At 42.9% G+C, this 22,440-nt stretch overlaps 1 protein-coding gene across 3 annotated transcripts in view; it reads left to right on the top strand.

Annotated features, from left to right (window-relative positions):
• STAT1 (signal transducer and activator of transcription 1) overlaps positions 1 to 22,440 on the top strand; it is a 42,356-nt gene that overhangs the window by 5,197 nt on the left and 14,719 nt on the right. For all 3 annotated transcript variants that reach the window (XM_061440410.1, XM_061440399.1, XM_061440390.1), the window contains 13 exons: positions 1,698 to 1,826; positions 2,743 to 2,887; positions 4,179 to 4,277; positions 6,565 to 6,654; positions 7,661 to 7,739; positions 9,238 to 9,329; positions 9,519 to 9,670; positions 14,008 to 14,166; positions 15,856 to 15,948; positions 17,931 to 17,990; positions 19,947 to 19,976; positions 20,070 to 20,163; positions 21,388 to 21,429. In XM_061440410.1, coding sequence (XP_061296394.1) covers positions 1,699 to 1,826; positions 2,743 to 2,887; positions 4,179 to 4,277; positions 6,565 to 6,654; positions 7,661 to 7,739; positions 9,238 to 9,329; positions 9,519 to 9,670; positions 14,008 to 14,166; positions 15,856 to 15,948; positions 17,931 to 17,990; positions 19,947 to 19,976; positions 20,070 to 20,163; positions 21,388 to 21,429 — 1,263 coding nt within the window. In that variant the 5' untranslated portion in view covers position 1,698. The remainder of the gene's footprint in view (positions 1 to 1,697; positions 1,827 to 2,742; positions 2,888 to 4,178; positions 4,278 to 6,564; positions 6,655 to 7,660; positions 7,740 to 9,237; positions 9,330 to 9,518; positions 9,671 to 14,007; positions 14,167 to 15,855; positions 15,949 to 17,930; positions 17,991 to 19,946; positions 19,977 to 20,069; positions 20,164 to 21,387; positions 21,430 to 22,440) is intronic.

The raw sequence follows: 22,440 nt of genomic DNA, 5'->3' as shown, positions 1-22,440 counted from the left end.
GGCATGGAGGCAGGAGGTCTTGAGACTGGAAAGGAAGAAGTCAGGTGATTGAGGGATGGTCTTGCCACTCCGTGTTGGTACCAAGTTTTGCTAGAAGATGGAGTGGATTCTGGATTTGTTAGCATGAATTTATTGATCACCTGCTCACCTGATCACTGATCGCAGTGCCAGGCGCTGTGTCTGTATTAGCTCATGCAGTCTTAACAATCACCCTGTTGACAGAAAAGTGAGTCACCTGTGGTCACTCACCCTAAGAAGAGTGTTGCAGCCCCTGCTGGTTGATGGTCTGGCCAGTGTATTTGCTTTAGGCACATCCTTTTTAGATACTTAGTAGGGAGGGAGAGCACTGCAAATTTGCAGTCTTTCACTCAGGTAAGATAAATTTGAAGTGAAAAATCAAATTGCTACAGCAAGTATACCAAAGGTGTGGAGTTGGGTTCATTTGTACTGATGTTTTGTGATGCTGAACTAGTTTTGTGGCCCCACCATATGCTTAACCTTCCTTTGGAAGGAAATTTGTGAAGCAGACATGACTTCATGCCTGCACACATGTGCTTGCCAGCAAGCATGCATACGTTCTTCCATGCCCTGTTTGAAAATCCAGAGCCCTTTCCTCAGGCCTAGTAGAACAAGATTGACTTACATCTGCTCAGAATATTATCAGCTGTGCACTGATATATTGGGTTGCAAAAACCTGATCGAACCTTTTGGTCAACCTGATAAGTCCTAATTTACGCTATGATGAAGGGAGGCTTTTCATTTTCCTGATGGATGTTCAGACTTCCTTAAATCAGTTTTTTGTTTTAATTTTTAATCTTCAGGGCTACTGTGTAAAAGTTGATTTACAGTTATCTAAAGAGATAGTATTACTTTATCTTTTCAAATTGCATTTAACGTAGTTTCAGTCTTTAAAAATTATTACTGAGATTTAAGAATTTTGTGCAACTTTGTTGTGTGCAGTAGACAAAGAAGAAAATATCTCTTTTAAAAGATATATAACAAAAGTAATTCACTTTAATCATGTGAATCATGATATATAGAATACCAGTTTAAAGTCCTTTGAGTCAAATTACAAATGTTCTATAATTTCTAAGAGCAGTTTTGGGAAAAGTTTTTACAATTAATCTTAAAGCAAATAGTGTCTTCCACTTATTAATAAAAGTGCAGATTCATTTTAAAGCCATGTGAACACCTACCATATACCCAGCACTGTTCTGGAGATACTTCAGTGAACAACCCTCCCCCACCTCGCACTACCACTATCCTGGACAAATCATTCCCTTCAGTGGGAAAAACAGACACTAATCAAAATAAAAAAGAAAAATATGTCCTAGGTCAGATGGTGGTAAGGGCGATGGAGAAAAGTACATCAAGAAGGAGGGATAGCATTTTCTGGGGTGAGAGGTAGTGTCAGTTTAAATAAGGTGGCCAAAGAAGGCTTGCCTGATACATTAGCATTTGAGCAAAGACCTGAACATGTATTTTATGGGGAAGAAAAAATATTGACCCAAAATGGAAATGGAAAAAAAAAAAACAAAAAAAAAACAGGTTTTGGAATATAGACATCATTTGAAAAGTATATTTGAGACAAATTATGTTTTTGATTAAGCAAGATATTTAGAAGAAGCACAATGCTAGACATGCTTTCTTTGGAGCTGTGGGCTTCCATTTATGATCCGTGCTCTCTTTCCCTATAGGATGTCCCAGTGGTATGAGCTTCAGCAGCTTGAGTCCAAATACCTGGAGCAGGTTCACCAGCTCTATGATGACAGTTTTCCCATGGAAATCAGACAATATCTGGCACAGTGGCTAGAAAAGCAAGACTGGTAAGGAAAACTCACCTGACAGAAGGAGGAGTTTTTCTACTTTTAAAATAACTTGTCGATTGAATGACTTGGTACTACACCGACTAGCAGATGAATCTCATCAGTAGCCGTTGGGATTATCTGTTGCAAAAAAAGAGTGTTGACTTGAAAAATGTCATGTATCTCTAGAAAGCTAAATGCATTAGTCATTAACTTTATGTACTTTTTAGTTTAATTATACATCCTCCTAAATGCTTTGGACAAGTTACATGATGCTGATACAAATTATTTTCCAAGTTAGGATCCAGGTTATAGAAAGAGGTAAGTTAAAGCCAAGTCGTGGTAGAACACTTACGAGAAGTATAAAGTAATCCAATTAAGGAAATAGCTCTTAAAACTGATATATGTTCCGTTTTAAAATTTATTGTTTAGCTCATTGCAAATATTTTAAATGTTCTGAAAGTATTTGACATAGAAAGTGAAGGCTCCTATTGATTTTTTGCCTCCAGAGATAATCACCATTGATAGTTTTATGCTCAAGCTTGGTGTGCTAGAATTGTTCATGGTAGTGTTATATAATAGAAATACTATACTCCCTGCTTCTAAAAGCACTGTCAGTTTCAAAAGAAGGGAATAAAACCCAGGAAAACACTTTTAAGTTATTTTTAATCATTTCATTATGGGAAACTGTGTTTATTTTGTTGATTTAAAGGTGAAAGTCACTCAGTTGTGTCCGACTCTTTGCAGTCCCATGGACTACACAGTCCATGGAATTCTCCAGGCCAGAATACTGGAGTGGGTAGCCTTTTCCTTCTCCGGGGATCTACCTAACCCAGGGATTGAACCCAGGTCTCCCACATTGCAGGCAGATTCTTTACCAACTGTGCCACAAGGGAAGTAGTATCTAAATGAAATGTGTACATTTTGACCCTTCTAGGGAGCATGCTGCCAACGATGTTTCATTTGCCACCATCCGTTTTCATGACCTGCTATCGCAGCTGGATGATCAATACAGTCGCTTTTCTTTGGAGAATAATTTTTTATTGCAACATAACATAAGGAAAAGCAAGCGTAACCTTCAGGTATGACCTTTGTTTTGTGTTTTAGTTGAAATGCTTCCATGTTTACATAAGAGAGGTTTTTCATTCAGCAGGTATTATTGAGTACATTGTCATTGGTATTTAGAAAATTACAGAGACTATCAATAAACTGCCTTTATGTGGCTAATACTTTATAGCAGAAGTAAAATAAAATATCAATTTATTTTGTAAACATAAGGAATTTTCAAGCTTCTGGCTATCACTTAGGCATAAGTAGTTCTGAGAGAAATTTGGTGCTAAAATCTTGTCTTATTTAAAGTTGTTGATATTTAAGTCATTAAGAAAAAGGGTTATATGTTAAGAGCAGTGAGCTGTAGTAACATATTAAAGCTCAAAGGAACTTTAGTGATGAGTCCAGTCTGAGTGCTTGGTAGACAGATGAAGAGTAAGTCCAATAAGGTTTGGCATCTTTGAGGCTCAGAAGTGAGGTGGTGAACTGGCGTTGGACCCCACCTTGCCTTGCTTCTGCTGGAGTTGCCCTCCCTTGGAAGAAAAAGTGAAAGGGAGTTGCAGGCAGGAGAGAGTATACGTCAGTGTTTCAGGAGGCCTTCATAAGTACTTTCAGCACCTGAAAGTGCTGGTTACTTTCAGGTAAGCCTGGTTACTATTTTTATTTCTGTATTAACGGAATTTTTCTGTTTTAATGGAAGTAAGTACTGTCATTGTCTTGTTTTATTCCTCACAACCAGACTGTTCAACTTAATTAGAAGCTTTTCCCCCACCCTCTGTGAATGTATATATGATTTTATAATACCGGTGAGTGGGAAAGCCAGATTAACTTTATAGAAATTTTATCTCCTGCAGAGTTGACTTGATTATACCTGTTATAAAGAAAGGCACAATTGCCAGTACTTTGCAACTACCTTTGACAAGAAAGCAGAAAAACTGAAAAGAATGTCTTTGGTCTAATTCAAAGCAGAGACCATCAGATTAATTGAGGAATACTCTGGATAACTTTTGTATCATTTGCATTGTCTCAGGATTGTAACAAGAGAAATGGGCCCAAGAGCAACAAAAATGAAAAATATTACAGGAACTGTATACAAAAATACTTGTTTTTTTTAATCAAGAAGTAATTTAGGAACCTGCACTTGGTTGGACAATTAAAGCAGTTTTAGTCATAATATGTGAAAAGAATATTTTGATGTTACCAAAAATAGCTTATATAGGATTTAGTAAGTTCAGGATGAACAAACTCATTTCCGTGTATATTACACAATGGTTTAAACATTCTGAAGATTAATTTACTTTTATTCTAACAACCCATGTCTAGGATAATTTTCAGGAAGACCCAATACAGATGTCTATGATCATCTGTAACTGTCTGAAGGAGGAAAGAAAGATCTTGGATCATGCCCAGAGAATCAGCCAGGTACTTTTTTCCTAACTGAACATAAAAGATAATAAAGCAATAAACATTGATTCAGTCATCCAACAAGTTTTATTGAGACCCTGTTTCAAGGCAGTGGTGACTAGCTCTCTGATTTTATTGCCCCCAAGAAGTGGGGAAAAATAAGCATCAAGATGTTACAGATCCAGACTTTGAGAAAGGACCCTATTATAGTAGAAGTCATTCTAGGTTTGAAAACCCTTTTCAGGTTGTAATAGTTGCTGTGAAGATAATAAAGCATGATACAATGTGGACAGTAGTGGAGTTTTGGGTTGTTTCTTTAGATCAGGGTCAGGAATCATCTCTGAGGTGCCAGGATAGGAAAGGAAGCAGCAGATGGCTAGTGGGCTCTTGCAACAGACTGAAGGAGCAGAGGGGAAGTATGTGAGGTTGAGGCGTAGTCAGTGGAGGTGGAAATACGTGGGCAGATTCCATTATGTTCTGCACATGGTACCAAAATGGCTTACACTGAAGGATCTGATGCGGAAGTGAGAAGCAGCAAAGAATCTAGGATAACTGTGATTTGTGACTTGCGTCACTTGGAGATACTGTTTACTAAGCTGGGGAAGATAGGAAAGAGACAGGAGTAGGGTTTTAGCAGGACACAATAGGTTTTAGAAAAGAATGGGTTGATGGGGAAATCAGCAGCTTTGTTTTGAATGGTACTGAGATATCCGTTAGGTATCTAAACATCCAAACAGTGAATGAGTCAGAGTTATACCACAACCAAGATTTTTTAAATCATGATTTAAATCCTAATATAGACCTTCCTGGTGATCAGGGTTCAATTTTGAAGTTACTGTGGCATTTATTCATGCCTTTCACCGATGCGGTGGTAGGAACAACCCAGCAGACAGTGAAACCACTGTGGTTTGAGTTGTTCTGGCTGAGATCATTCCATTATCGGGGGAGAAGGTCAGAATACACAGTGGAATGCTTCTTATGTCCATTTCTCTAAGGAATAACTAATAAAGTGAGCTATGAGATTGGGAGGTAGGGGTGGAGAGAGAGCGTTTAAGTAGAGACAGTGAATGCCATTTTCCATGCACTTTCTGAGCATTTACCCAGTTCCTGTGGCTCTGCTGCCTCCCTGGGTGTTTAGTTCCTGTCACACTGAAAGCTCCTTGCTGCAGTAAGCATTTAAAGATATGTATTATTGGTTGCAAGCTTACGCTGGCTCGTTCATCCTAGTGAACAGAAGTGTCAAGAGGAAAAGCTGGCCACATGGCTGCCTCTGAGAGAGGTGTGTCTTCTTCAGTATGGCCTGCACCTGGGAGACCCTCAGCAGGAAATTTTGATTATCATGTGGATTTTTCATTGTAACAGCATTATGCAGCGGGCCACTCTGTATCTCAGATGGGCTTGAGTGGACAGCCAAGAGCAGAGACGGGCAGGAGAGTAAACTGTTCACCTTGGGGTACCTAAACCTTTCCCTCCTCACATTTGGCCCCGAGGCAGCACTAGAAAGTGAAGGAGGTGATTGCTGCTCTGCCAGGTCAGCCCCATCTCTTGGGTGTGCTTTGCGTTTGGAAGGCTTGTCGGCTTTTGATTTATTTTAAGCCCCTCAGAAGACACTGAGTTATCAGTGACCCCTTCGGAGGAGATTAGTGGACTGCACAGCTGTGACCAAGAGAAGCAAGGCCTTCTTGGGCCTTGGGGGAAGGTCCTGGATGTCTGGGGGTATCAGATCATTATTTTAGATTGCACATATCCATAAACAATATCTTGTGATATTTGTCTTTCTCTGTACAATTTTGATGTGCCTCTGAATTATCTGGAATCTTGTCCAAATGGGGTTTCTGATTCAGTGATCAAATTAGGACCTGAGATTCTGTATTTCCAACAAGCTCCCTGGTGGTAAGGTGATACTGGTCTGGGGACCACACTGAATTGCATGACTTTGAGACAAATAAGAACAGGGTAAATAAGAATAATCTTCTCTACAGCATTTGAAAAACCCTCAAATAAATTCCTGTGTGGTCCCAGGCAACTGTATGAACTAATGGAAAATCCTAGATATGCTGTTTGTTTAGTTTAGATGTGAATTGAGCCCAGTCTTTCTTTAGGCTTGTTCACAGTTTGCCAGCACTTTCCAGGGCCTCGAGAACTGAGCTTTTCTTGTGCAGACTCATGTGGGAGGCCTGCAGGAGCTTTTGGAAGGTCTGAGAGTTAGGTGGGGTACAGGGTATAGACTTGACTTTGGAGCTTAACCAGCAGGTAAATACAACAGAGGAAGTCATGGCTGCTAACCACGTACCTTCCATTACAGGCGCAGTCTGGGAATATCCAGAGCACTGTAATGTTAGACAAACAGAAGGAGCTTGACAGCAAAGTCAGAAATGTGAAAGACAAAGTTATGGTGAGTACTGAATAAATGTATACATATTCTCTGTAACTTATTATAGGGGGGAATAAAAGTTTCAGTTGCCCTACTGTAAACATTTTCACTGATTTCAGATTTTTAAGTAGTTGAGAAGAAATGTTCCCCCCAAATTCCAATCTCTAAGTAAACAAGTTGATGCAACCAATGAGCAGATAGATATTTATGGCCCGTGTTATAACTTCCAAACGTGGAGCTTATCTTTTCCTTCCTTGCAAGATCATGCAGTAGCTGTGGACTTTGCCCCATCACCCAGTGAACTAGCTGTTCTGCTCTAAATTGCCCTTTATGGCTTCACTTCTTAAATTGGCATGTTCCTGGGGTTACATAGAACCCCAGGATAAACATAGTCTTCCTCAAACACCTGTTTTATTCCAAGGCTTGGAAGGGGAACAAAAATATCTCAGGGAAGGAAATTTCTGATTAAAGTAAAACATCCACAGTAATTTTAAGATAGAACTTCCCAGACCATCTATGGGAGTGGTGTCCTTGGTGGTACGTGTTCACTCCCCTCCACTGCGGGGCTGTGTGGAGAGGGTGAGGAGTCCAGCTTTGCACTGGACCTGTGTCTGTGAAAGCGGCCTTTCTGCTGAGGGGCCCACTCTCCTGTGGGTCTCGGGTCACACCAGCATGACCTTAACTTTGTGCTTCAGATGGCATTTTATCAAACAGGTTCTTTGGAGCAACTTTACCTTACTGCCTCTGAGGGAGACATTTCATTAAATGAGTAGACATCAAGTAGCTCAGTCCAGAAATAGGCATATGTTTTATTCTCTAAAAAGGTTATTATATACTTATTAATGAAGTAGAAATTATTCATTATTAGAAACTCATCTTTGAGAGAGCAGGATTTTATGAATCTTATTTATCTTCAAGAGAGCAGGATTGTATCCCTGATTTTCTGGGTCCTATAGAAACAATAATCTGTTTCCTAAAGTCTTTGTTCTGAGTATGGTGGAAAACTTGTTTATGTCTTTACTTGTAGAGTATTGAACATGAAATCAAGACTCTAGAAGACTTGCAAGATGAATATGACTTTAAATGCAAAACCTTGCAGAACAGAGGTAAGAGTTAACATTTGAAGCAGAGTCCATTGCCTGTAATTTTTTTCTGCCTACAGTAGCTAACAAAGGCAAATACTCCTTCATATTTACCAAATATTCTATGACTTAATTACTAGTCTTGACTTCTTGATGACCAGACCAGGGTTTTTTAACCTCAGTACTATTGACATTTTGGGTGGAGGAAATGGCAATTGACCCTAGTATTCTTACTGGGAAAGTCCCATGGACAGAGGATCCTGGCAGGCCACAGTCCATGGGGTTGCAAAGAGTCGGACACAGCTGAGCACACACATCCTTGTTTTGGGGACTGTCCTGTGCATTGTGAGATACCCTGATAGCTCATGGGTAAAGAATCTGCCTGCCAATGCAGATGTGGGTTCGATCCCTGGGTTGGGAATATCCCCTGGAGAGGGAAATGGCAACTCATTCCAGTATTCTTGCCTAGGAGATACCATGGACAGTGGAGCCTGGTAGGCTGTAGTCTATGGGGTTGCCAAGGTCAGACATGACTGACTGAATGACAGCAACCTGGGCATTGTAGGATGTTTGGCTGCATCCCTGACTTCTGCCCACTAGATGGCAGTAGAGCTGCCAATGTGTGTGATTGCATGCTCAGTCCTGTCTGACTGTGCGACCCTGTGGACTGCAGCCTGCCAAGCTCCTCTGTTCATGGAATTTTCCAGGCAAGAATATTGGAGTGGGCCATTTCAAAACTATCTCCAGATGTTGTCAGGTGACCTCTGGGTGACAAAATCACCCCCCGTTGACACCCACTGGTTATGTGCTATTCACTTTACTTACTGTGCTTCACCTACTGATGGACATAGATGGATAGGTGTTTGGAGTTCCCTACCCTAATCCCCAAAGTTTCTTCAAATGTTCCAGCTCCGTGTGTGCATACCATAGGTGAAGTTCAGCATTTTCCCCTTGTTTTAAAGCAATTTTACTCTATTTTGTTGTTGTTGCTTGTTTTTAATGATGACAGGATATCCACTGAAAATAACCTCAAAGTGTGCATTGTGTAGAACAAGCAGAGTACTGCTGTTACCCTAGCAGTCCTCTGAGGATATCATGATAGAATGGAAACATTATTTGTAATAATGTGAATAAAAATATGAGAGAAAGAAACCTCAATGACACTTTTCCAAATTGTTTGCTTCTCTTTCAAAGCCACGGAGATGCTTTATATCAACTTTTTTTTAAACTGAGGTTTTGAATCTTGTCCTTTATATTCATTGAGGTAATATTGTGACAGTGACTTAAGAACCAGACAGTACTATTTCTCATTTACATGAATCATTGAAAACAAGGACTTTGTTTCAGAGTGTCCTGTTCTGGTATTTTTTTGTTTTGTTCAATAGTGATTGAAGACCAAGCTTGGACCTGTCTTCAGATAGCACTTGGGTCATATTTTCCCTAAATGTATGTGAATCTTGCCTTCGGTTGGCTTTGTCTTCTCTCACATTTTTGTTTATCTGCTGTCTCTCCCAATTCACAGAACATGAAACCAATGGTGTGGCAAAGAATGATCAGAAACAAGAACAGTTGTTACTCCAGAAGATGTACTTAATGCTGGACAATAAGAGAAAGGTAGCGTTTCACGTTCTAGAATAACACAGTACTTTTGTCAGAGACTGTAAATAATGAACTTGAAATTTAGAAATGAGGCAAAAATTATTTTTTATAACCACTTGGCTTAGTGCCCCAGTTGAGAGGAAAGAATAAAATTCCGTGATTAAAGATGTGTTTATTTCACTGTGTGTCTTTCTCTCCCTTTAGGAAGTCGTTCTCAAAATAATAGAGTTGTTGAATGCCACTGAACTTACCCAGAAAGCCCTGATTAATGATGAACTGGTGGAGTGGAAGCGGAGACAGCAGAGTGCCTGTATTGGGGGGCCCCCCAACGCTTGCCTGGATCAGCTGCAAAATTGGTAAGACTGGCAGCTGACTGGTGAGCTGCATAAACTTGTAGAGGGAACATTCAAGCTGTGTTAGTAGCACAGACCCTGTGAAGACTTCTGTTTGGAGTTGGATGTGCTCTAGCTGCTTCTTGCCCTGGACACACGCACTTGAAAAGCACAGTGTTAGTCGCGCCTGTGGCCATGCTCAGCTTGGTGTGGAGCACTGTCCTCTCCCTGCTGTACACGTATCCTGGGGCGTGTCGCTTGACTGTGCCAACACAGTGACATGGTCATCACACAACACATTTAACAACTGAAGTCCCAGTGTTTTATTCAAAATGAAAGGGCTCGAGGCATTTTCCAGGCTTACATGAAATAACAGTTTGTGGGCCATTCATTCAGTTGTCCATCTAGTAAATATTTATTATATGCAGTGTGCCAGGCACTGGGCTAGGACCTAGGACACAAGGTGAATGATTCTTGGTTGTTGCCAGCAAAGAACTTTCACTGGGGAGACGGGACATGGACGTGGTAATAACTACTTGGTGAAAGATTGCCAAGGTTCTGACAGAGACCATTCAGAATCTATGGAGGATGAGGAAGGAGTCACCAGGAAAGATAAAGGAGACAAAATGGTCTTGCACTGACTCGGGAGTGAACAGGAAAAAACCACAGACCAGAGAGGAGAAAGGTGTGGACAGAAGCAGCAGGGAGGGAAGGACCTGGGCCTGAAGTTCTTACAGTGGGTGGCTAGAGAGTCGGATGCCAGATAGGGAAGGAAGGAAGCAGAGCAGACAGGAGGCTGGAGCCTGGTCGTGGAGGTTCCCAGACTACCCTGGGAACTCCGGAATTTCCCAGTCGACACTGGTGAGCCAGGCAGGCCCTTTATTTAAATGGAGATTCATGTCTCTGATTTTTGTATTTAAGTCTAAGGATAGAATAGACTTAGACAGAATAGAATGAACTTGAAATTTAGAAATGAGGCAAAAATTATTTTTTATAACCACTTGGCTTAGTGCCCCAGGTGAGAGGAAAGAATAAAATTCCGTGATTAAATTTTATTTAATTTAAATAAATCAAATATTTATTATATGCCGTATGCCAGGCACTGGGCTAGGATCTAGGACACAAGGTGAATGATTCTTGGTTGTTGCCAGCAAAGAACTTTCACTGGGGAGACGGGAGATGGACGTGGTAATAACTACTTGGTGAAAGATTGCCAAGGTTCTGACAGAGACTGTTCAGAGTCCATGGAGGATGAGCTGCTCTGAGGATGTTTGAATGCCGAATTCCAAAGAATAGCAAGGAGAGATAAGAAAACCTTCCTCAATCATCAGTGCAAAGAAATAGAGGAAAACGACAGAATGGGAATAACTAGAGATCTCTTCAAGAAAATCAGAGATACCAAGGGAACATTTCATGCAAAGATGAGCACAGTAAAGGACAGAAATGGTATGGACCCAACAGGATCAGAAGATGTTAAGAAGAGGTGGCAAGAATACACAGAAGAAATATGCAAAAAAGATCATGACCCAGATAACCATGATGGTGTGATCACTCACCTAAAGCCAGTCATCCTGGAATGTGAAGTCAAGTGGGCCTTACGAAGCATCGCTACAAAGCTGGTGGAAGTGATGAAATTCCAGTTGAGCTGTTTCAAATCCTAAAAGATGATGCTGTGAAAGTTCTGTGCTCAATATGCCAGCAAATTTGGAAAACTCAACAGTGGCCACAGGACTGGAAGAGGTCAGTTTTCATTCTAATCCCAAAGAAAGGCAATGCCAAAGAATGTTCAACCTACCGCACAATTGCACTCATCTCACATGCTAGCAAAATCTCATACACTGGCAAAGTAATGCTCAAAATTCTCCAAGCCAGGCTTCAACAGTACGTGAACCATGAACTTCCAGATGTTCAAGATGGATTTAGAAAAGGCAGAGGAACCAGAGATCAAATTGCCAGCATCTGCTGGATCATCAAAAAAGCAAGAGAGTTCCAGAAAAACATCTACTTTTGCTTTATTGACTATGCCACAGCCTTTGACTGTGTGGGTCACAGCAAGCTGTGGAAAATTCTGAAAGAGACGGGAATACTAGACCACCTGACCTGCCTCCTGAGAAATCTGTATGCAGGTCAAGAAGCAATAGTTAGAACCGGACATGGAACAACAGACTGGCTCCATATTGGGAAAGGAGTATGTCAAGGCTGTATATTATTACCCTGCTTTTTAAACTTACATGCAGAATGCATCATGCTGACTCCTGGGCTGGATAAAGCACAAGCTGGAATCAAGATTGCCAGGAGAAATATCAATAACCTCAGATATGCAGACACCACCCTTATCGCAGAAAACAATGAACTAAAGAGCCTCTTGATGAAAGAGGAGATTGAAAAAGTTAGCTTAAAACTCAGCATTCAGAAAACTGAGATTATGGCATCTGGTCCCATCACTTCATGACAAATAGATGGGGAAACAATGGAAATAGTGAGAGACTTTATTTTCTTGGGCTCAAAAAATCACTGCAGATGGTGATTGCAACCATGAAATTAAAAGATGCTTCCTCCTTGGAAGAAAAGCTATGACCAACCTAGACAGCATATTAAAAAGCAGAGACATTACTTTGCCAACAAAGGTCTATCTAGTCAAAGCTATGGTTTTTCTAAAACCATATGGTTTTTCCCAACCATCATGTATTGATGTGAGAGCTGGACTATAAAGAAAGCTGAGCACCAAAGAATTGATGCTTTTGAACTGTGGTGTTGGAGAAGACTCTTAAGAGTCCCTTGGACTACAAGGAGATCAAGCCAGTCAATCCTAAAGGAAATCAGTCCTGAATATTCATTGGAAGGAGTGATGCTGAAACTCCAATACTTTGGCCACCTGATGCGAAGAACCGACTCAACTGGAAAAGACCCTGATGCTGGGAAAGATAGAAGGCAGAAGGAGAAGGGGACGACAGAGAATGAGATGGCTGGATGGTGTCACCAACTTGATGGACATACATTTGAGCAAGCTCTGGGAGTTGGTGATGGACAGGGAAGCCTGGCGTGCTACAGTCCATGGGGTCACAGAGTCGGACATGGCTGAACAACTCAACTGAACTGAAGGTATTAGCAGAGTCTGACAGATCTGAGCAGACCAGATGGAAGCAGTAGAATCAGTGGGCAGGAGTGGGTGGTGGCCTGAAACAGTTCTGAAGGGCGCAAGGACCAAAGATCTCATGAGATTACTTTCTGGATTGCTGTTCCTGACCCGGCACCCCCAGGAGCCTGGTGAGGTCCCTGCTGTCTGGAGCCCCTATGGTCATCTTAGGCCACATGGAGCCTCTTGTGGAGATATGAACGTCTTCCATTGTACCCCGCTGTGCTGTGCAAGAATTGTCAGCATTTTCTTGTGTCCCTCGGCCCAAACAGGATTGGGAATCACTGGGTTAGAATCCTTGTGGAACACGCCCACCTGCCATTGTTACCCTGCCTCTCATTTCACACCCACGGGCTTTACTTTCAGGGCTGTGACCTGAATTCAAGGCATGAAAACACCAACCAAAGGAGATGTTTTTCCCTGGGGAGTTGATGCTCTTATCATCACTCAGGCCCGGACTTCCACAGTCTGACATAGCTCAGAGGCTCCATCACCTTTGGCTTACTGTCAGGATGGAGGAACCTTCGAGGAGTTGGTAGCTTTCCTCCTTGGTTTATACATATATTTTGAGTGTCTGACAATGATTACATTATGCACCTTGCCTCTCCTTTCAGTTCAGTGACATAGTAACCCCTGTTCCCTCGTCTCCTCCTAACCCACCTTGCATCCCCCCTCTGCCTTGCTGCCTTGATTCCAGGTTGCCCTCTTGCTCCTCCCTGCACAGTGTCTCTGCCCTGATATAAAATTTGCAGGGGCCCCTCACTGCCGCCACATCACCTCCTAGAGTGTCTGTCTTTTCGTGTCCCCTCCCTCTGCAGCTCGCCCCCTGTACCCTGTGCCTTTAAGTCCCAATTATCTCATAACTCAATTGAAGTCGAAGATTCACTTTTTGGCACCAGGAGCTGGTTTTTTGGAAGACAGTTCCTCCACAGACAAGGTGGGGGGATAGTTTCAGGATGATTCAATAACACATTACATTTACTATGCACTTTATTTCTATGACATCAGCTCCACCTCAGATTATCAGACATTAGGCCCCAGAGGTTCCATGTCCCCCGCCCCAATCTCTCCTTAGGTCCATCTCTGTTTCTCCCTGCACTGTAGAGCTGGGCAGATAACATCACGTGTTGTCTGTAAACAGTGCTTGTTGGTTTCCATGATTCTCTGAATCCAGACTGCTTTGGGGCTATTTCTGATGAAGACTCCGTGGCTTGTACCTTCCCAGGTTCACCATAGTGGCGGAGAGTCTGCAGCAGGTTCGTCAGCAGCTTAAAAAGCTTGAGGAGTTGGAACAGAAATACACCTATGAACATGACCCCATCACCAAAAACAAGCAAGCCTTATGGGACCGCACCTTCAGCCTCTTCCAGCAGCTCATTCAGAGGTAACTTGAGCAAGATGTTTTTGCACCTTTTGCAGTTATTTTACCCAGAGGAAAATTTTATGGTAATTCAGATAATTTAGAAGGGTTTAATAGGATATGTAAAAATGTTTATGGCTTCCTTGAATTCAGGTCTTCCTGAATTCCTTGTTTATGCCAAGGGCCCGTTTTTCTTGTGACCTCCTACTCTGGTAACCTGTCTCCTCCCTGGCCAGTCTGTGACGAGACCTGTTGAGTCTAACTTGTATTTGCCCTCTCTTTCCTATTCTGTGGTCTCATCATATTTCAAGCTCTCTACTGAACTCTTACATAGTAGCTTTTCAAATGGTACCGCCCCAGCCCCTTCTTCCCTAGTCCCTGTGACCCTGTACTCTGCCATATCAGAGTTCTGTTTGATTTTTCATCACCTGCTACTCTGAGGCGAGCCCCTGATCCAGTCACCCAAGCCCCACCTCCACAGCCTGGCCCTCACCAGCCATTCCACATTAGCTGCTACACATGCCGCGTTTCCAGGCGGACTTGACCTCGTGCCCACCCTGGACATTTGCTTCTCCATGCCTCTCCCAACAATATTTCCTCTGCCTCAGAGCTTTCTTCTGTGGTAGCTCATTGAGAACCTGCATCCTCAATGTTTCCGCGTATATCCCATCATGAAACTTTTGCCAGACTTCCTGGGCAGACGCTGTCTCCCTTCCAGAGTTGCATAGTTCATTCTTTATTCTTCTCCTGTTTTGGATTTCAGTTATATCATTATCTATGCATGTCTGTTATCTTTATTGTAAATTGGAAGGTCTTCGTAGACAGAGATGTGCCTTTGTCATCTTCTTCTCCCACCAGGGCCTTAGGTAGTGCCTTATCCAGGGCTAGGTGTTCTCAGTGTGCTTAGTAGGTCAATAAACGGCCCTGAGTAGAAGAGTAGAGTTCATATTGCAGTTTTTAAATGCTAACTTGAAATAATAAAAATGTCTTCTGTTTCCTGTGGCTAATGTCCAGACAGGAATATCCAAATGTTGGATTTTGAAATGGATGCACTCAACTTTTACTCTCTACCTTGATTTTGAAATAATCAAGGACATTTACTTGGGTTTTGGAGTGCAGATTTCATTCTTTTTCTTTAAATGAAAATTAATATTTGGAAATGTTTATTAGGTAATAAATATTGCTAAACAGTTTTACTAGAATAGCAATTTTCCAAAGGATGTTAAAATGTAAGTTTCAAAGCATGGTGGTAAGCAGTATGCTACTTGGTTCATTTTCAACTATAGAAAAATTTGTTTTTGTTACTGTTTTTTATTTTTAAATTGAGATATTATTGATATATTAACATTATATTAGTTTTAATTATATAACAATAGTGATTTGATATTTGTGTATGTTACAAAATGATCACCACATTGGTCAGTGAGCAAATTTGATTCTTAAATTTGTAAATGAAGAGAATCCAGTTGAGAATTTTCATTGCTGAAGAGTGTCACAGGTCTTTGCAATTACTGATTTTGTTGAGTGCATCTGTTAGACTTGGGGATGTCTTTATTGACGGTAAAACTTCAGTTTATTCATCCAACTGGTTAGAAGTTTTTCAACTATTTTTTAGATCGTGCCCTCTAGCCCCCTCTCCTCCTTAGGGAAAATAACTTTTACTGCCTCAACTTTAATGGAAATGCTAATTTATCCTTTGCTGGGTATTTACAGCTCATTTGTGGTGGAAAGACAGCCCTGCATGCCAACTCACCCTCAAAGGCCATTGGTCTTGAAGACTGGAGTCCAATTCACTGTGAAGCTGAGGTAATAAAGAAAAGATGGAAGCCCCACACCTCCTTAGGGCTTTCCTGGTGGCTCAGATGGTAAAGAATCTCCCTGCAATGCAGGAGACCTGGGTTCATCTGGGTCGAGCAGATCCTCTGGAGAAGGAAATGGCAATCCACCCCAGTATTCTTGCCAGGGGAATTCCATGGACAGAGGAGCCTGAAGGGCTACAGTCCATGGGGTCGCTAAAAGGTCGGGCATGACTGAGCAACTAACACTTTCACTTTCTTTCCACAGCTCCTATCACAAAGTTTGCACCCCAGCTTCCTGCCACAACATGGTTATATAGGGGGGTGCTTTAGAGGAAGTACTTTTGCAGTAGGTATTTTAATATGAATTCTTACTTAGAATATCTAAGAGTCTTTTCTATTCAACTAGAAATATAACAAAGATATGTGTGGATACACACACATCCCACAATTTTTTCCAGTTATAGGTGTAATGAATGTTTACTGTAAATAGCAATTCAAAATTGCACAACTGCACATGGTAGAGAGTAAAAGTTCCCAGCAGCCTCATCCCCTCTTGAGCATGAGTCTATAACCTGAGCTTTATGTTCCCTCTGTAATGGATGCAGTGTGTGTAAATGACTGGTACATTTTTCTGGTGAGTGTGTTCATAACTTTCATCAGATTCTCAAAGTTGTATGTGATCTAAATATCTGTAAACTACCACAGTAAGCAGCCTGGTGTCAGTCCTCCCAGAATTTTGTCCATGTCTACATGAATATATAAATAAATACATTGTACTTTTATAAACATGTGTTTTTTCATGCATAGACTTGCGAAAGTATATATGACATGATATATTTCATTTTTAGAAACCAGAGTTCTGCTCTCTGTTGTTCGGCAGACTATTTTTCTCCTTCGTAATAAATTGTAGAAATGTTTCCATAGGAGAATGTCCAGCTTTACTTTCTTCGGTTGCATGGCTGCATTCATTTATTAATAGCTTTTCCTCTACTGATGAGCAGCTGGACTCAGAAGAGCTGGCCTTACCTTCAGAGATGGCCCTAGTCTTTTTCCCATGGTGCTGCTGACTTAGGTCCACAGGTGCTGCGTCTCGGCTACCAGTGCTCCAGCACCAGACTGACACCATGGGGTCCCAGAACTCAAGCTGGCAAGGGGAGCAATCCCATCCCATCACCTGCTTGACTAAAGGGAGCCAGCCAGTCAGGGGCTCTTCCCCAGGCCTCTAGCTCATCAGAACAGAAGCACACTGGAGTCTCAGCCCAGGGCTCTGTCCCTCCATCTTTCCACACTGCCCTGGAGTGGTTAGAGAGATGACCCTCATTTTCCTGATTATGAGTCAGAGTTTTTATTTTCTCCCAACAGGTTAAGCATTAGCTACAAGTTTTGGTAAAGGGTAAAGTTTGCTATTTTTTACCTCAGTTGTTGTTTGGTTGCTCAGTCGTGTCCGACTCTTGGTGATCCCATGGACTGTAGCCCACCGGACTCCTCTGTCCACGGGACTTCCCAGGCAGGAAGACTGGAGTGGGTTGCCATTTCCTCCCTGGGTGCTCTTCCCAACTCAGGGATTGAACCTGCATCTCCTGCATTGGCAGGCAGATGCTTTAGTGCCGAGCCACCTGGGAAGCCCATTTTTTTACCTGCGGAATTAGCCCAAAATAGAAATTTTGATAAACCCCAGCACTGGGGAGGCAAAATGGGGAAGCAGGTGCTCTCACTACATTTGGTGGGAATATAAAATCTGTTGCTTGCTGTCAGAATTTAATATTACAGTTTTGTCCCAGCAACTTCACAGCTAGGAATTTATCCTACAAATACAGTTAAAAAAAAATCCAAGTAGACATACAAGGATGTCAATTCCATTGTTTGTAATAACCAAAAACTGGGTGGGGTGGGGATTGTTGAAATGTTCATCAATATGGAATTGGCATAATAAATAAATTATAATAGATAATTTTTAAAAGTAATTATGACTTTTATTTTTCTTTTCAGGCTGCTGGTGAAGTTGCAAGAGCTGAATTATAACTTGAAAGTCAAAGTCTTATTTGACAAGTAAGATATCTCTAATATTATCAAAGATACATATACTATTGAAACATTGGTTTTGTTAACCAAACATGGACTGATGCAGCGGGGCTGTTTGTTAGTGATTCCAGCAGATTTAAATCAGTAATTCCTGGGTCTTGGGAACTTTCTCTAAGAGCTGGTATCAGTGTGCCTTTTTAGACTACAAATGAACAAAAGTATGAGAGCATTTTATGCATATGTGCTTGTTCCAAGCAGCTACCACCTCAACTAGGCCAGCCCCAGAGAAGGGGCACTTGATCAGGCTCCAGGCCACCGTGATTCTTCGGCCAGTGTGGGCTTGTTTCTGGAGTGAAAGTGATGGCATTTTGGGGGGCATGTATGGAGCCTGCTGGCTTTACACTTGTCTCTTCTGAACAGTAGGGACCCAGGAATGGGCAGGCTCTCAAGAGGTCTAAATGGAGCAGGTCTATCCTGTTTTGTCCTTAGACCCTGAACCCAAACTAGCAGTGACCTAGGCAGTTACATTAAGGAACAAGATGGCTTAGCCCCTCCCGTCCCCCCTTGATATATTTAATGCTTTTGTTGATGTGTTTACTGTTTCAGAACCGTTTATGATACTCCAAGTCCCTTTCCTCTGGCTTTCCTCTCTTTCTGGTCCTGTAACTGTAGCCCTCTTTGTTTGTACCTTTGTTTCCCTCCCATCTTTGGTTTTTCTGTGTATCAGTTAGCTTTTGCTGCATAACAGATAACCTGCAAACCTAGTGGCTTAAACTCAGAAACTTATTATTTCTATTATTCTGTGGACTGTGGGTGGTCCTTCTAGTCTGAACTGGCCTGGTTGCTGCTGGGTGGTCTAGCATGACCTCATTATTTGTCTGAGGTCTTGGCTGGGATAACTGGGCCCTTCTCTGTGGGGCTGTCAGAGTGGCCAGCCTGGGCTTTCTCACATGGCAGTGGTGTTCCAAGTGGATCCAAGCAGCAGCATGCTGGGCTTAGTAGGCTAGACTTGGAACTTGCACAGCACTGCTCCCATCCATTGTGTCTGGAAAAGCAGGTCAAAGTCCCCTGAAATTCAAGGGACAAGGAAATACATTCTGTGTGTTTAAAGGAAGAATTGTAGAGGTTTTTGTGGCCACCGCAGTTTTGCCACAGTCTGCTTAACTCAGTATCTCTTTCGGTTTGTTCTTGCTTTTTTGTCTTTTCTGTCTGTTCCAGTTCTGAGTTTTCTTCTTAGTTTTGACAGGAAAATTGCTCACTGTCATAGCTGACAGTGATTATCAGCCACAGAAGCATTGAATGTCTAGTTGGGACAGGAAAGGAAGCTAACTCATTTAACTGGGAGTGCACTAATGGTCTCTGACCTTCACCTGCCTCTAACATACATTATTTGTCCAGAATATGACAACATTATCGCTCAACTTATGTAAGATTCTGGTCTCTCAAAATTTTAACCTCAGATTTAAAACTTGGCAGTTCCCCCAAATGATTGACTATTCAGGTACTTTGATGAAAGCATTAAAACTAATAAAGAGCAAACATAAAACTCAAGCTGTCTCTTAGGAGGGTCCTCTGAGTTCTGGAGCAGTGCTCTCTGCTCAGTCCCCAGGGCTTAGCTCATTGCCTCCTGCAGAGGGAGTAGCTGCTCATACATTGTGATAACTTGGGCTTATATTCCTGAGGGTGTGCTGTGTGCTCTCCCTACCTGTTAACTAGTTTCCTCCTCCCGGGGTGCTGTGTGGTCGGTGCTGCCAGCAGGATGTACAGAAGAGAAAAGGTGAGGCCCAGTGTACTTGCCCAAGGTCCCTCAGCACAGCTTGGCAGTGCTGGTGTGGGTTGATTGAGGGACTGAGTGAATGATAGGGAAGAAAACCCACAGGTATGGATTTATTGGTTATTGATCTTATACTTTTATATGTTTGTGAATGCAAATTTCATATTTTAAATACACATTTATGATTACATTTTTTTTTTTCCTTGCAGAGATGTGAATGAGAGAAATACAGTAAAAGGGTACGTTTTGCACTCTGTTTTGCTCTCTGCTTTGTTTATGCATTGCTTTAACAGTTCCCAGCCTTTTAAGTATCCTTTCCCTGTGTTGTCTAGGTTTAGGAAGTTCAACATTCTGGGCACTCACACGAAGGTGATGAACATGGAAGAGTCCACCAACGGGAGTCTGGCGGCAGAATTCCGACACCTGGTAGGGAGACCTGTCTCCCCCTTTTCTGCTGTGTCTGGCTTATCAGAACTTATTTGCAATGGAGTGGCACTCTGTGCCATATGTGATGTAGAGGGAAGTCTCCCTGGGAAGAGACTTCTAGAGTTTGTGGCTGGTGACTTTAGCAGCACTCTGGGAACCTTGGCTCCTTCTCCTTATCCCAGGGCTCTTCACTCTCTCTTTCTGCTTGTCTCTCTCTCAGACATACCTTCGTTGAGGGGAAGTGAGCTTAGTAAAATATTCCATAAACCAGTGTGCACACAAGCTCTCTGCATGTGGTCTCTCGATGACCTCAGTGATCACTCTAGACTCTTGGAATTTTCCTGAAGATCGTTATTCCCCACATCCTGACTGGTGCTTTCCCTACTCCAAGTGTGGCAGACCCCAGGGGTCTCTCCTGGGTCCCTTTGTCACCATCTCCTTTCTGGGGTCTTGCCTGCAACCACTGTCTCGAGCGCTTTGTCTCCAGAGGAGTAGGCCTGGGCACCGGGCAGTGGAAACCAGCAGAGGGGTTTATATGGGTGGTGCCTTCTCCCCTCTCTCCCTGGAGATTCGGGGCTGCCAGGTGTTCTGCAGATGTGTTGGTGCTGAGCCCTATGCACTTCCTGGCCTGGAACCTGCAGGGAGATTCAAGGCACCCTTTTTCTCACTGGCAGCCATCTCATGAGTCTGCAAACTCATGGTTAGGAAGCTGGACCTTAATTGAGAGCCTCTCTCCAAACCAGGAGTCTGAGGGTGTCCAGAGCTGTTCCGGGGGCTCCGAGTTACTTCTTTAAAACCTACATGACTGAAGACCTTTTCAAAGGATGGTCTGAGAGGCTTGAGACACTGGGCCAGTCTGGGAGATTCTGCCAAGGGAAGTAGAGGTGGGAGAAGCTGTGCCCAAAGCCTGGGGAGCATGGCACAGCTGGTGAAGGTGATGGGGATGGTTCAGGACAAGCTTGCCCAGAGGAGGGAGCAGCATGCCACTTCCCTGGCTCCTTCTGAACCCTGCGGTGTTCGCAGGGTGTCAGGACGCTGGGGAAAGGTGCTCCCCCTCCACCTCATAAACCCCTACAACGGTCACTTCCCCTCCTGTTCTGCATCCTGAAAATATTTTCACCTCCTTCTTTCTAAGTCTCCACTTTGTTTTGGTTTGTAGATGGAAGTAGCAACTTTGAGGATTATTATAAAGCTATTTACTAAGATTTTTATTTTTTTTTGTAGCAACTGAAAGAACAAAAAAATGCCGGTGCCAGAACTAATGAGGTAAGTCTTTCTCTGTCATGACTGGTCTCTTAACTAGCAGCTCTGTCCAGGGAGCTTGGCTCCATGGCCCTGGTGGTCCTGGCTGGCCAGGGACAGCTCACAGAGCGGTGAGCAGTGGGAAGACCCGCAGGTGAGAGCAGCAGACAAGCTCTGGGACGTGGTGTATGTGTGATAACAGTAGAACCACTCTGTGCTTGTGGTTTCTGGTTGTCAAGGGATTCTGCACATGAATTTTCTGGACCCTCACCAACAGCCCAGCGAATAGGTACAGTGGGCTACTGTGTTACTCACATTTCACTGGTGAGGAAATTGGACCACAGGAAGTTTGCAGGAGTTAGCTAAGCGTGCACAGGGAGTCATTGTCAGAGCTAGAGTCAGAGGCCAGCTTCATGACTGCCCTGCCAAAAACTGTGTGTGCCCTGTCCAGTGCCATTATCCTTCTGTCAGCCCCCTCGTCACAGCTTGTCTTGAAGAGCTATGTTTGGGATGCATTCAGATATGAACCATGGGCAGAGGACAGAATGGCTGGAGTTGCTTTGGTTTGGTCAGATTTTGTTCTTTGTGCCTGCCTAGCACTCTGTCCTTCCCTTCCACAACCAGCAGAGGGCGTGTGGAGCCGTGGGACAGGTGCCCGCCTGGGCCTGACCAGGCCTCATTTTTGGATCTTGACTCTCAGTGACCAACTAGGGACTTAATTTCCTCTCCCAGGAGCAGGAATGGAGTCACACCTTTCTGGTTCTAAGGTTGTTGTGAGGCTCACATTAGATAATGTGTATGAAGGCACTTGGAACACAATAACCTTTCTACCCAAAGCAACCAAGGCACTTTATAACCTGCCAGGCTTATGCAAATCCGTTCTCCTGGTAGATAATCACACTTGGAACATGTGTACACTTTCCACCCCTTGTCAGCCTGAGGTGTGCAGCCCAGGCCAGGCGGGTCCATGGTGGGCAGAGGGGACTGAGGGCCGGGAAGGCTTAGGTTGTGAATAAACTCATTAGAAGTTGCTAT

Source organism: Bos javanicus, chromosome 2 (genome assembly GCF_032452875.1).
Source record: "Bos javanicus breed banteng chromosome 2, ARS-OSU_banteng_1.0, whole genome shotgun sequence".
Classification (NCBI taxonomy): Eukaryota; Metazoa; Chordata; class Mammalia; order Artiodactyla; family Bovidae; genus Bos; species Bos javanicus.
The sequence above is the reverse complement of the archived record's forward strand: the minus strand, read 5'-3'. Positions and strand labels throughout refer to the sequence as shown.